Source organism: Schistocerca gregaria, chromosome 4 (genome assembly GCF_023897955.1).
Source record: "Schistocerca gregaria isolate iqSchGreg1 chromosome 4, iqSchGreg1.2, whole genome shotgun sequence".
In the NCBI taxonomy this organism is placed as follows: domain Eukaryota; kingdom Metazoa; phylum Arthropoda; class Insecta; order Orthoptera; family Acrididae; genus Schistocerca; species Schistocerca gregaria.
This window is the reverse complement of record NC_064923.1, coordinates 642,193,932-642,207,999: the sequence shown is the minus strand read 5'-3', so window position 1 is coordinate 642,207,999 and position 14,068 is coordinate 642,193,932. Positions and strand designations below refer to the sequence as shown.

The 14,068-nt window shown below is 43.0% G+C and overlaps 1 protein-coding gene across 1 annotated transcript; it reads right to left on the bottom strand.

The window, feature by feature from the left end:
• Window positions 1-267: 267 nt before the first annotated feature.
• On the bottom strand, window positions 268-12,825 carry LOC126267481 (lipopolysaccharide-induced tumor necrosis factor-alpha factor homolog). Its single transcript, XM_049972765.1, has 4 exons — window positions 12,651-12,825; window positions 5,160-5,304; window positions 2,459-2,594; window positions 268-651 (listed from the first exon to the last, which is right to left on the bottom strand). The coding sequence occupies exons 2-4, from the start codon at window positions 5,299-5,301 to the stop codon at window positions 549-551; spliced, it is 381 nt and encodes a 126-aa protein (XP_049828722.1). The 5' UTR covers window positions 5,302-5,304; window positions 12,651-12,825; the 3' UTR covers window positions 268-548.
• Between the last annotated feature and the right edge of the window lie 1,243 nt (window positions 12,826-14,068).

Genomic DNA, 14,068 nt, shown 5'->3' with positions numbered 1-14,068 from the left:
ACTAAGCAGATTCAGAAGGATGTAGGTTGCAGTAGTTACTTTTAGAAGATTAAGCTTGCACAGGATAGAGTAGCAGGGAGAGCTGCATCAAACCAGTTTCTCGACTGAATATTAGAACAAAGGGGAGTAATTCTAAAAATGGTTAACACATTCCGGTGAAAGATTCTGTGGTGTCATTTTCCCTGAGCGAGTATTATAACCTTAAAATATTCATTGCATACAACATACTGAGATACAGCCATTCGACACTGAATAACATCGTTGCCATTTTAGCAATAATATAGTATTTATTTCAAATAATAGTAGTATTTACAAAATGAATAAATACATAGAACATTGTGACTTATAAATATACAGTACGACTTAGGAATCAGCACACGTAGACGGTACGTGAAGAGTACCGGTGGCTAGCAGCCACAAGCCCTGTGAGTATATCGCAGCGTGGCCGGAGAAGATTCAGCACGTAGCCCCCTCGGAGCGGAAACGGGTCCCCGCCCTCCACGTGACTGGCATGAACGACACCGCAGCAGGCTCGGTGCGGCCCGCCGTTACGCCATCGACTGGCCGATGTAGGCGTTGCAGTTGGGGCAGAAGTGGTCGACTGCGTACGCACACTCAGCACAGTACGGCACGCACACGCACGGCCACAGCCTGCAACACCCAAGTCATGTCAACTGAGGTCTTACAAGCTTTTGCACAATTGAACACGGCGCAGGTTTCCATTTCCCTGTTCTAAACGCTTCAAGGGATAGGAGCTCCCAGTCAGCGATATTTGTACGGATGGCAAGCAGACACACAGTGAATTTGCAGAAACATCTAGTGTTCGATGCAATGAAACCCTGCCTCGCATCTTTGTGAATATTAATATAATGTTTGAATATCGAATGGTTTTTGTCGGCATATTGTGTTTCATGCGGAAGTCACGCAAATATTCACTGTATCTGTATCTAGAGGTAGTGCAAGAAAGAAAATGAATAGCGTAAGAGAAAGTAGGGAGAGTAGGCTTTTTCGTCCAGCATCAATTTCTTAGTGGCTACGTCGTACATAAGAAATACCGATTTTTTTCGGTAGTGAAATAACTGAAAATCGCTTGTTTTCCTTTCACATTGTGGGTGCTATGCAGGAAGAAATTGTCCCCCACTCCTAGATATGCTACTGAATTTGGGATTTAATAGTCATGATCACTATGCTAGGTCGAAGACAGAGTGAGCAATATTTCAGTTTGCTTGCGGTGGAAGGAGATGCATAATGTAAAAAATTTCTCTCGGCAAGGCACAACACTTATTAATGAAAATTTTCTGAGCATGCTTTGACCCTGCCGCTGTCCAAACGTTGAGCTCCTCTCAGTTTCCTCCGTTATACAAACTTCGTGAGGGTCCCTGGCCGAAGATTTGATAGAAATCTGCTTTTGTTATTATCCTCTTTGGGTAAAGTATCATTCCTTCGGATTATTCTGATTAATCTGTTTGCTACCCGCCTTCCCCGTGGTCTCTCTAAGTTGATACTGGTCAAACGTAACTTTACTCTTTCAGAAAGGAATCAATTTACCGTACCAGTACAATATGTTTGTGGAGTGCCGTATTTAGGATGATCGGAAGGAAAATTGACTAACTAGACAAAAAGAAGAAAGATGCCTTAGGTTTCATATCGCATTAACGTTTAGGTAATTACAGACTGATTAAACAAAGCTGGAAAAAACATGTGAAAATAATTATGCGTACTGATCTGAGAACTTTTTTCACATTGCATTGCTACTCCGATATTTGAGTAAATATTGTTACAAAGCGTATAAACTGACTACAATATGACTTGCGTATTTTCGAACAAGTTGCTATGGACACAGTCTGCATCCCACAACAATGACAGCTTAGTCGAGAGGTGTAATTACAGGAGTAAGTGGTTTGAATATGAAGGAAATTAGAGAACAAGCTACGCTGGAGAGTAAGGAGAAAGAAACATGTTATGGATCGTGAAGCTAGTCCCGATATCAACTCTAAGTAATTTCAGCAAGCGAGGTAAAGCAGAAATTTGAAGGGACAGACGGAAATTTTAGCTCTAGAAATGAATTCAGTATACAGCCAAGAGTGGCTCACCACTAATTACGTACATCCTGCGTACGGACAATCGTGAGGACTCTTCCAGTACCACGATGTGTGTGGGAATAAATGATTTCGTAACAGGCAGCTTATAACAGCTTCGAAACGTTTGAATGCAAGAATAATCCGTTAGTAAGGAAACTAATCATAGTGTCATGTCTCATCTTTTACTATGTTACACTGCGCATGTTGGTACGACGTATCAATAAATATGCAGTGTCTGAAAACAATGAATTTTAAGACTGGTATTCACCAGTGTACGTGATTAAACTTATTGGTGAGGTCAACATCACGGGCGTGTTACTGATCTAGGTATTTGCCACAGAAGGCTTTAAGCTGTCCCAAGAACCACAATTACTCACCCGAATATGCACAGCAGCAGCGCCAGCAGGTGCGTGTTTGTGGATGGCTTCGACGACGTCCTGGTTACTATGGTAGCACGACACGCGGGACACTCAGTTGTACAGGGATCAGTGCCCAGCAACAGAGGCGCCACCACTGTAACGTTAAAGACAAGAAATCAGTTTCAGCCATAAGCCGAAATTTGAACAGAGAACTAGGTAATAATGTTGTAGTACTGTGTATTTAGCTAGGTAACCAAATGTTTACGGTGGATTTTGCACCTGCTTTGCGTCAGGCAATGTGTGGTTACAAGAATCAGTTTCCATTGCATTTTCTTATCATCCAAAAAATATTGTATTTTGCAAGAACAAATATACCTGCATGTTCAAGTAAGTCGTTTTGAAGCTAAGTGATTAGAAAAGTAGCAGCAGTAATTCGAACTTCAGTAAAGGGATATTCTTTATAGACCTTTTATATATTATATTTTTAACTCTTCGCTTTTTAAGAAAGATAAATTCAGCCATGTAAGTGATTCATTTAGTCATTTTAAAGACCCATGGACGTCTTAAGGTGGATCAAATGTAGCTATTTATGTGGTATGAAAGATCCCTTGTATGTGAAAATTAAACTTCGTGATTTGACTGTACATTATCATAAATAAAGAACCCTGATTAATAGAACACTATATATTGTCGTTGCCAAAAGCAGAGAAGCGATTCTTGCTGTTTTAGCTCTCAGTGGCACTCAGATTCTGTCTGAGGCATCCTTATGGATCTCTCCGTCGCATTTCAGTTGCGTACCTCGGCTCTGAGCTAAATGTCTCTCATGCTGTTGGACTTACATTCTTCCCTGCGACTCAATCACGCCCAAGGAAACGTCCAAAAGAATTTAATTTTCGTACACTTTTGTCGATGTACGATACTGTTAAGAATACCGCAATCGATATCCTTGCCACATAAATACAGAACAGCAGGCGCCAGCTGGTTATGTGTACCTTCTAGAACTGTGTTCTTCCGCCTTTTCCGGAGGTATGGACATTGGCTTGATAGTAACTTTGAAATTAGTACAATCTAAGTGAAAAGTGTGATAATCAGAAATGTTATTTCATCGTTTGAGGACGAATTTATCAGTATCAGATGTTATCTTTCATTGCAGGTGACATTAGCCTATTTCATGATTAGCTACCTAGTAAAGAACTAGTTATGCCAAGGACAATGTTTCTGCAGTTTCGTTTGTTATGCTATCGTGGCTGAAGTAATCTCTCTCCATAATCTAATGCCAACCATTAGGAACACGGTCAGAAAGCTTAAAATTACGGGCCAAGAGCTTACACTGTATTAATCGTGTGTTGTACTTGAAAAGGAGCCAGTTGGCCATGTTTCGGCAGTGAATGTTCTTGATTTGTATCATAACCAGTTTCCGAAAATTATGCCCATTTCCAGATCATGTTTATTACAGGAAGATAAACGCGAGTACATGAATAGATGACATTGGCAAGAATTGTCACCGTGTGTACAGCAAACTATGACGCTCGTCGCGAAAATAGAGATAAAAGGTTAAAGTACTTCCTGGTACAGTACGACAGCACAACATGTTTTTCAGGCAGAACAGAATGTAGGAATCTTTATTACACTTTTCTGCGCATTAGCACGGGAACTTGAAATGTTATAGCATAAACATAGACCACATGAAAGACACCAGGGAGAGGTAATGCTGTCTCCATCTTGAATGTTGGTTTGACCACTCAGTGCTTTACTACGGATGGTTCTATTAAAGGTGGCATGACGCTTTCCACAAACGTTTTAACGGCCTTACCTAGCAATTTTTAGGCGGATCTACATTCCAGGTTGCAGTCTGAACCACGACCGAAGTTTTAATTTTTCCATGTTATCTACTTTTTACTACAGCGAAAGAAGCGGTAACTGACAAAAACCTTACGTCTTACTAAGAATGAGGTTCGTTCATTCGTGTGTGACAATTGGCTTCATGAAGATTTTCTCAAAAGGGAGAAATACCTGACTACACAGCGTAACTATCTTAACTACTTGTGTAATAAATTTGGAATTTGTACCTAGCACGGACAAAGGCGTGAAAGATTGACGTAGCGCATTATTACTATTTTTATTTTACACGGAGAAATTTCATTGAAACTAATATGTTAGGCGCTTCCACGGTCGAAACTTGGACAGAAATTGGACTCAAAATCGGCGATTGCTTTGTATCTATTCTTTAGTTTCCTTTGGAAGTACGTATTTCTGCTTACTGTTCGAAGGCACTGATCTTTTATGACCGTAAGAAAAGTTGCACTCACGTATATGCTTTCTACTTCCGTGCCATTCAGAACTATGCTTAATTATGCACTGTTAGCCCAATGTGTTGAGAGTCATCGGGCGCCTCGAGCATGTGAGAATGGCCGTTGAGATCAGTCTCTTGCGACATTACGAAAAATACATAACTTCACTCCCTGGAGTATTCATGCGTCCCTCGTCCACACCTCGAGGAACTCTGCCTGTCAAGGACACGTTAGCATGCGCAGCGCGCTGTCTTACTTTACGTAACCATAAAAATTATTGCTTCACGGGCTTCTAAGCGATTAGTTGCTCTAAGGACGGAGGAAAATTACCAGCAGCTTCGTTGTCGTAAACAGCACAAGGGTACACATGGAATATACATCGCTAACCAGTCTCAGACGATGAAAAATTAATATGTGGTGATACATACCTGTGATGTGTTGTTGGACGTATCCAGGTTGTGGTGGGGGCGGGCCGTAAGGCTGCCCTTGAGGTGTCTGTGTGTACGGTGGTGGCTGCGTGGGCGGCGGCTGGAACCCATATGGGGGTGGCTGGCTCTTGTTTGGCTCCATATTCTGTTGGGAAACAGCAGGAATTTTGTAATGAACATTTTATGACCGGAGTTTACAACAAAAAAGGCAATGTAAAGTACTGCTTAAGGGAGGAGATTGCACGTCCTCTGGCAGACTATTACATTTTTCCAGTTGTAATAATTACCTGGCTGTTTCACCCAACACCTCGTCTGATGTCCACAAAGAATGGTAACACACGCATCGGCAGAGATGCTTGCACTGTATTTCTCAAATCTAAGCAGATTACTAACTCACATTTTAACCCTAAGAATTGGAAACATACAGGGTGAACCGTAACTCTACCAACTTGCAAGATTTCATAAAGGCTTAAGATAAGAAATGAACATGAGATGTGGGTTCTAAGATGAATACCTGTAGTGAGAGGGCACTTTTCCCAGTAGAATAAATGTGTTTCTTTAGATGAAAATGACCAACTGCTCAGTTATTTATGTATCCGTTTTACAGACCATGTTTAATAGACTTATCTTGTTGTGGTCCATATTGCCACCTGTGAGCGTTTGGTCGGATCGTCAGCAGAGTTCTCGTTCACCCTACATACGAACAACGTTCTTAAAGGAAGAATAAATGTTAAATAGATAATCTTTATCTAAGCGTGTACTCCAGGACATAAGGATTCAAACGAAACAAAATTTCTAAAAAGCATTAGTTAATATTCTTTGTGCCTGCACCTTCTGCATTCTATTTGAGCTCAATATTTTCCATGGATTGGGCAAGTGCGTCAGATTCACTCCTAAAATTTGCTGAAATAATTATTTTAACAGTGTCTTATGGATGCGTTGAACATCTTCAGGTGCCTGCTGAGTTCATCCCACAAATCATCTGTGAGCTTAATACGCGATGGTTGTAAAGCAGCAACCAAAGATAGGTAGGTTCTACAGAACCCTTCAGATTGTCTCTTAGCCTGCATGCACTGTATCATCGAAAGAAACCGAGCACAGAATTACGAGGAACGTCTCCAGAACATAACACCATCTCCTCCGTACTTAATTGTTTGCGCTGCGTTTGACAGAAGTTTAACTAATGAGGTGGCATTGAAAAGAATTGGGGAGTGGGGAGAAGAGGAGTTTGTGGTACAACTTGACTAGAAGAAGGGATCGGTTGGTAGGACATGTTCTGAGGAACCAGGGGATCACCAATTTAGTACTGGAGGGCAGCGTGGAGAGCAAAAATCAGAGGGAGACCAAGAGATCAAAACAGTAAGCAGATTCAAAAGGATGTAGGCTGTAGTAGGTACTGGGAGATGAAGATGCTTGTACGGGACAGAGTAGCATGGAGAGTTGCATTAAACCAGTCTCAAGACTGAATACAACAACAACAACAACCTTCACACACTGGCAATGCTAAATACTCCCATCGGTTTAACGCAGCGTATTTGCAATATTGATCACTCTAAATCAAGCAGCCTCAGTCATCCATTTTCCGGTGACGTCGCTCTTTACACAACCTTTAACGTAGCTTACCACTAACTACAGCAGTACGTAGCTCGTCATTGCACCCAATTCTAATTCCCTACGCACAGTAAATTGGACTGATGACAGCACTTTGGAACCCTCGAACAGTTCTTTCCACTCATTTCATGCAGTTTTTAGCTGTAGTTGTCCGTTTTTACACATAATCCCACCAACAACCACCAATTTGGGTAGCTTTAGAAGGATTGAAACATCCCTGATCGATTTGTTACTCAGTTGACGTCCAGTGATTAGTCCATGTTGGTCTGTTTAAGAGACGGGAACAAACAGCAGTGTCGTGAGTCCCATGATCCAGGCTAGCAGAAATCGAGCGAGGGCAGCAAGCACAGTCCTGTCAGGGGGAAGGGATTAAGCGCAGACATTGAGGAAAAACTGGACGTTAGGGCAGTAGGAAAAGGAAATTACAGGAGGCGTTGGTGGGAAATAGGGAGGGCAGGGGTGTCCCAGAACCGGTACTTGTTGTGGGCCACCTAATCGCCAAAGACCCGTCCCGACACCCACACCGTATCAAATCATAATCACGATGCTACGGGTACACCGAGGAAATAAGACAAGCGAAGGCTCAAATGGCTCTGAGCACTATGGGACTTAACTTTTGAGGTCATCAGTCCACAAGCGAAGGGGAAACAAAACAGCGCAACAGACCAGACAAAATGTAGGGAAAGGCGGGGAGAACCTGGGCGGCGCGAAGGCCTAAGCCCTGAACCACTCTTATTCAGAAGGAAAATTTAAAGACTTATACTGAGAATACAAGCCACTTTCTTGACTAAAATCGAAGACAGACGTAGCCATGCTACCGTCATCGTCCTGTCGCCCGCTAACACACAAGGAAGGTGGAAAGGCATTTAGTGCCAAGACCCGGAAGTTGGAGGTAGTACTTGTTCAGTATCACTCAACTCTCCTGATCGACTCATTCTAGTGTTATTGCTTCTTTATACTGGCTGTAAGCGTCTGACATCTAAACGTCGTTTCCAATTTACATAGGAATGTCCTAATACTTTTGACCATACAATGTACGCCTGAAGTTTATAGGTCTGTGACACTTTTTAATGTCTCAATATCTTCTAATACTGAAAATTCTTCACTGTATCTACTACGAAGGCACGTGTTCAGTTACTTGCGCCTACGTGATACCACCACCACCACCACCACCACCACCACCACCACCACCACCACCACCACCACCACCACCACCACCTGCCTCTGTCCATATTTGAAAAAAAAAATCATCTTGTTTGGAATGCCCGTAACAGTCACAACCCATTTTTATTTTCTTCTCTCCCCCGTAAAACTGTTGTACTTAGAAACCCACTGGAAGGTCTAACTTGATGCACAAGAATCGGACAACATATACAAACTTGTGCCATCATGGAATGCGTTGTTGCATGTTACTAGATTTAGCGAATCTTCTTGTTATTTAACTGAAAAAGTTATGACTTATAGTTCTACGTTTTATTTTGATTTTAAAATGCTATATTAGTGTCAATCTGGAAGATCACTGGAGCGATCGACGTTGGGGAAAATCGCTATGGATGCAGAGCGGAGAAATGAAGTTTAAGTGCGTCATCACAGCTTTTTTCCAACTCATCACGTAAACGAAATGAGTTACTAGACAGGCAAAACTTTAAAGCATGCCATAATAACTCGCCAAACGAGTAGTGTGCATAGAATGATCAAGGGAGTACTTTCTGACTAACGGCTACACTTTTTTTTTTTTTTTTTTGAGAGAAAGAGGTTGAGGGTGATGCTGCCCGAAAAGAACGTAAAATGAAATAAATATTGTCAGAAACAAATTATTTGATTTCCAGGACCTGTGTCAATTCGAACGAAATCATTTTGGGCATCAGATGATGTCATTATCAAACAATGTAACAGAACTGTATGTTCCCACAGACATTGCAGAGGTCTCTTCTTAGAGTGGAGGACCGCTGCAGAGTCGTTCCAAACTTTGACAGTTGGTTGTACCGTCTCACTGACGTCGCTAATACTCAAGTTTATTTCATTAGAATATTGAGAGGTTTTATGCGAGTCGTAATGGATGGAGTACAAGCGAATTGGGGAAGTTTTGCTCCCAGTGAATCGGACCGTTCCGGCATTAGCCTTGAGTGATTTAGGGTAACCAAAGGTAACCTAAAACTATGTCCGGAGCCTCCCTTGTGAGTCCCCAGTATTTTCACCTCGCTCAACTCCATTAAACGGAGTGATAACAGAAAGAGAATGCGAATTACGGTGTTTGACAAAACAGAAGAAAATTAAGGCTTGGTTAATTTACAGCGACGAAAAGTGTAAGCGCACTGGATCAGAAGATGGCCACACATTCCTCCCTCTGTCATCACCATCACGCTAATACCATGAAACATCACCCATTGCCCTCATAATTACGTCAATTTGTATATGAAAAGAATCCACGAGTTTCTTCACGTATGCCACCTTCAGGAGAAGTCACTCATTAATGATCAGGTGCCGTAGAGCTACAAATCGGCTGTGATGCTGGCAGCTACGCCTCACCAGCTGTTCTCATTGTTCCTGGTATTGTCTATGGGTTTAAGATGTGATGATGTAGTAGCCCAGTTGTGGTGCCCGATTGGGCATCAAACCTGGAACGTGAACGCTGCTTTCAGTTATGACCGCAATGTCCAGAGCATACTAATTATGAAGGGCGCCGACAGCGGTCAAATAACCGCCCTACTTTATTTTCACGGTAACCTGAGTAGTATGAAAATCATCCACACACAGAAACAATGTTTGACCCTGAACTGTACTACATCCACCACTGAAGAAAACGTCTTATGGAGCGGTAGGCGTTGTCTAAGCTTCGTATCATTTAGAACCTCCATTGTCTAGTTTCTGTGTTTGGCCCTTTGTAGACATGCTCTTTGATTTGCGGCCGTGAGCAGCGGCCTTTTGCAAAATGCCCTGTCCCTAATGGCAATTTCATGCTGTAACCTTCGCTATGTCCGCTCGGAAACCATATGAAAGACAACTGCATTTTCTGAAAACAGCGTTTCCCTTCCGTTTTGAAACGATCAGTGTCAAGGTGCGGCTTTGGTCAACTGTCCCTGTCAGTTATGATCATTCTATGACTTTCTTAGGTGTTATATAGCTGCGAGTGGTTATAGCGTTGCCGATAGCAAGGTGGATGCTTCGCGTTGATACATCCATGATTAGGGTAGCTTTATCGATGATATAGTCATGGACACTTCGGAACGTAATAGCATTAGGTCTCGTCTCCACGGCCGTGGAGTTCTAGACACTTCAGTCCGCAACCGCAGGACAGGTACGGTCGCAGGTTCGAATCCTGCCTCGGGCATGGGTGTGTGTGATGTCCTTAGGTTAGTTAGGTTTAGATAGTTCCAAGTTCTAGGGGACTGATAACATCAGATGTTAAGTCCCGTAGTTCTCAGAGCCATTTCAACCATTTTTCTCGTCTCCACATCGACCTACCGTAATGCGCATACACTATACAGCTGTCTGGCTAATACAGAACACTTGACATATGAGCTGTAGACTAACAGTTTTACACCATTTACAGGGCTCCAAATCAGCAATGCGCACTTTCAACACGGTGATGTTTTGTGCAGTAATGTTACTATAAATGAACATTGCTTGAGGAGTTACGACAGGGACACTTTATCTAAGGAAAATGTTGGCTACTAATATTTCGATACCGCTTCATTCTACAACGACCTAAACTTACTGCTGTTCAATGTAGATGTATCCCCATGCACTGTAATTCAAAGAATTAGGAAAGTTGGACAGGGACCAGCGGTGTCGTCCCCAGGCTGACTGTAGACATTGTGGAATGTTCAGGAGAGCGTCGCAGTGCGGTGGCGAGCGCCGTTCGATACCAACACCGCCCACAGACACTTGTTGCTACACGACACCCGCCAACAACCTTGTGCAAGCGTCCTCACAATCACTGAGATTAAGCTTCAGCGGAAACTGGTATCAGGCGGTTGGACGAGCACGTCATCGTCTCGTTTTTTCCTGCAGAGATCTTTCCCCGATTCCTTGATATTTCACCACGACGTAGACGGTCACAGAAGTCATCAGGAAGGTGGGGGAGCGTGGGAATGTACTTGTGCTACTTCGAAGCCCACGGATATAGTTTTGTAGCCGGTTTATATTGATAGGAAAGGGATCATAAGCAGTTTTTCCACTTCTTTAATTCATGACAATAGGTTCCATAGCCTAACTTGCACTTTTAAATGATACCTAGTCGTAGAGACCTTTTTGGAGTAGGCGTTTATAAAATGTAGCCAGAAGAAAGGGATTTTCTACAGTTATTGTAGAGACTTCCCTAATTCTCTGGGTAAGAAAATGTTCTTTTGACATTTAATTCCATCAATTGACAAAACCTGAAGTTGTATCAAGTTCCTTAGGGATTGTGGCAATGTGAAGATGTTAGACGACGCATTCGCCGGCTCAGATGTTATTCCACATTGAATAGGAGTAGTTTCAATTGCTGTCTACTTCACCGCACCCCCTCCCACCCTCCCTATCAAAATTTACGTCATATCGACAAAAAAATACTGTTAAGCTACAAATTTAAAAATGTAGCTTATATCTGAGCGTTTGTATCATTTTCAAGCAAATTTCCGTGTGATGCACTGTTGCTCTAGCTGCTCGATATAGTGTCGATATAGTTAATACCGTTACGGTGCTACAGACAGATGCTACCGCGGCCTCTCAGGAAACAAAGATGACCCTCTGTTCGAGTAGGATCAAAGAGCTCTTTGGAACAACATTACGGATTTAAATACCACACAAATTCTCGGTGGCCCGTTATATGTGAAATCCATCATCGTGAAGCAGTTCGGTTGCATGTACTATTTTCTTTTCAAGTAACTATTTTCGAGGATCTGATCACAAAAGCCGCAATTTCTTTCTAACTGTTACGCAACTTTTAATAATTTCTTTCTAGCACTCAAACTCTCAAATTATTTCGATAATATGATACGAATTTCACCTTCACCTTCCCTCCACCACCCGTCCCTCCCTCCCTATGTTCAACAACGCACAAATTTGAAGTCAGTATAGCCTCTTATTATTCATGGCTTCACCTTATTTGCGCAACATGTTTGAACAAATAAATTCGATACTACGTATTTTTCTAGGTGAAAGGTGGGCTGTTTTTGAGCCCACATCACGCAAAGACAAGAAGGTAACGGTAACATTTACAGCTAGTAAGGCCAGCACACATACGTCAGCTAAGCACCCCCACCCACGGAATGGAAAATTTTGTGCCGTAACCGTAGAGACGGGAAGCCTTGTCGCCACAGGCCACAGTTACAAACAAGCTTGAGTGTAGACCTGAGGAAAACAAACGATACGTCTGTGTCAATCTTAAGAACAGCTGTTTCTCTGCGTGAGCGTTTTGGTTTAATAGCGTTGCAAATACGTTGAACATCGAAATATATGCACACCCAAAAGTATTACGGCTAGTGCAAACTGCTAACAAACCATAGCTTCGAGAAACTCCTTCGCTGACTACTGTGAGTATGTAGTAATAAACATTCTTTGACCTACTTTCACAGTATTAGGAAACCAGCTGACGATTACTTTACACATGACGCTGTATAGCACAAACTATGCTTTGAGCAACTACTGATAAAGCGCGACACTTTACTATTGGTGGGCGACACTGAAAGGGGAAATCGTAAACAAGCAACCGCACTACACTTGCGTTTCAAAACTGTCCGACACTAAATCGCTGTCACAACGACCTTGAGAGCTGGTACGCTAGGCAGCAACAACTAGACAGGGGGCGTGGGGGCTTGCGAAAGAAACGTCTATTAATACGTGGCCGACTGCGTGGCGGATTGGACCGTGTCGGAGCGGCGTGCAGAGTTCACTCACCTGGTCGCTGGTCCTTAGCGCCGGGAGAACAGCAAGTGAAGTGACACGTAGGTGGGCGTAGTTGGCAGCGCAGCGGAACTCGCAGTACTGGCCCGGCGTCGCCGGAGACTCGTGATAAGTACGGCGGCGTGGCGTGGCGCGGCGTCACGTTATCGCTGACGTCACGCGGGGCGCCCGCTACTGGGAAGCGAAGCGGCTCTGGCGACGCGCCAGCAGGCACACTCAGCGTCACGTGGTGCGAGGTTTCGCCAGCCGCCGCTTTCGTTGCAGCCGGCGCGACTGTTTTCGCCTGGCTATTGTTCTGCAGCGATTCCCAACTTGTCGAGCGCTACCAACACCGACTCAAAGGAAGGCCTCCGGCGCTTGTTGGTGACGTCACGTCAGCTAGGCACGGCGAACGCCATGTCTGTTGCAGGCATACTCATAATGGTGGTGTCTCCCCTTCTGACACAGGAAAATGTGAAACTATTGGCGGTAGTTGACAAACACACATTGTTCTGAGAGATATCTGCAATCAATTAATTGTGCAATTCATTACACTTCTTAACAAATAGTGTACTCCTGAGCTTCAATTTCCACCTGTTTTAAGGATTGACACACAAAAACAACATCATGGTCCAGAGCAACAGAATTCGTGCTTCTTTACCTTATTTGCAAATCTGAGGAAGTTACGTTTGTACTGGGTTGCGTTTACAAGACACTGCGAACATATTGGTGCTCTTCTTTAGGTATCTTCGTTGACTATGGGGTGGGGAGCACTGAATGTTAATGAAATAGCTTGCGCTTGTACAAGTTGGGAGAGGGGGTGGGGGACAGAAGAAGAGTCAAAAGAGAGATACTTCTTTTATCAAATAATTTTTTTATCTTGTTAAGTTTCTCCTTTCAGTTGCAAGAGGGGAATATTTATCTTATCTAATGTGCATGTTTAAAAAAGTTAAAGGTCAGCAGTATTTTCGATGTATGAAGCTATTTTGTTTTCTGTTTAGAATTCCTTTCGTTGACAACGACTTTAATCTAATGACTGGCAACAGCTGTACGTTTACACATGTAAATTAGTTCACATTTACAATGACGATGTCAAACGAAAATAAGTAAATAAAAGAAACGACTTAATTGAAAGGGAGTAGGAGGATATTGATGTTTAACTTCCCGTCGACAACGTGGTCATTAGAGACGGAGCACAAGCTCGGATTAGGGAAGGCTGTGGAAGGAAGTCGGCCGTGCCCTTTCAAAGGAACCATCCCGGTATTTGCCTACAGTGATCTAGGGAAATCACGGAGAACGTAAATCAGCATGGCCGGACGCGGGATTGAACCGTCGTCCTCCCGAATGCGTGTCCAGTAATTGTAAGGGGATTGGGGTAAGTATCGATAACAAACTGGATCATGTAAATATAGTTACTTGAATGTAATATTTCC

Excerpts from the sequence above, each read along its gene's own strand:
- LOC126267481 (XM_049972765.1), bottom strand. The coding sequence starts at position 5,301 with ATGGAGCCAAACAAGAGCCAGCCACCCCCATATGGGTTCCAGCCGCCG. Across the intron at positions 2,595-5,159 it reads CGTCCAACAACACATCACAG|TGGTGGCGCCTCTGTTGCTG; the intron begins GTATGTATCACC and ends TTAACGTTACAG. Across the intron at positions 652-2,458 it reads CTGCTGCTGTGCATATTCGG|GCTGTGGCCGTGCGTGTGCG; the intron begins GTGAGTAATTGT and ends TGGGTGTTGCAG.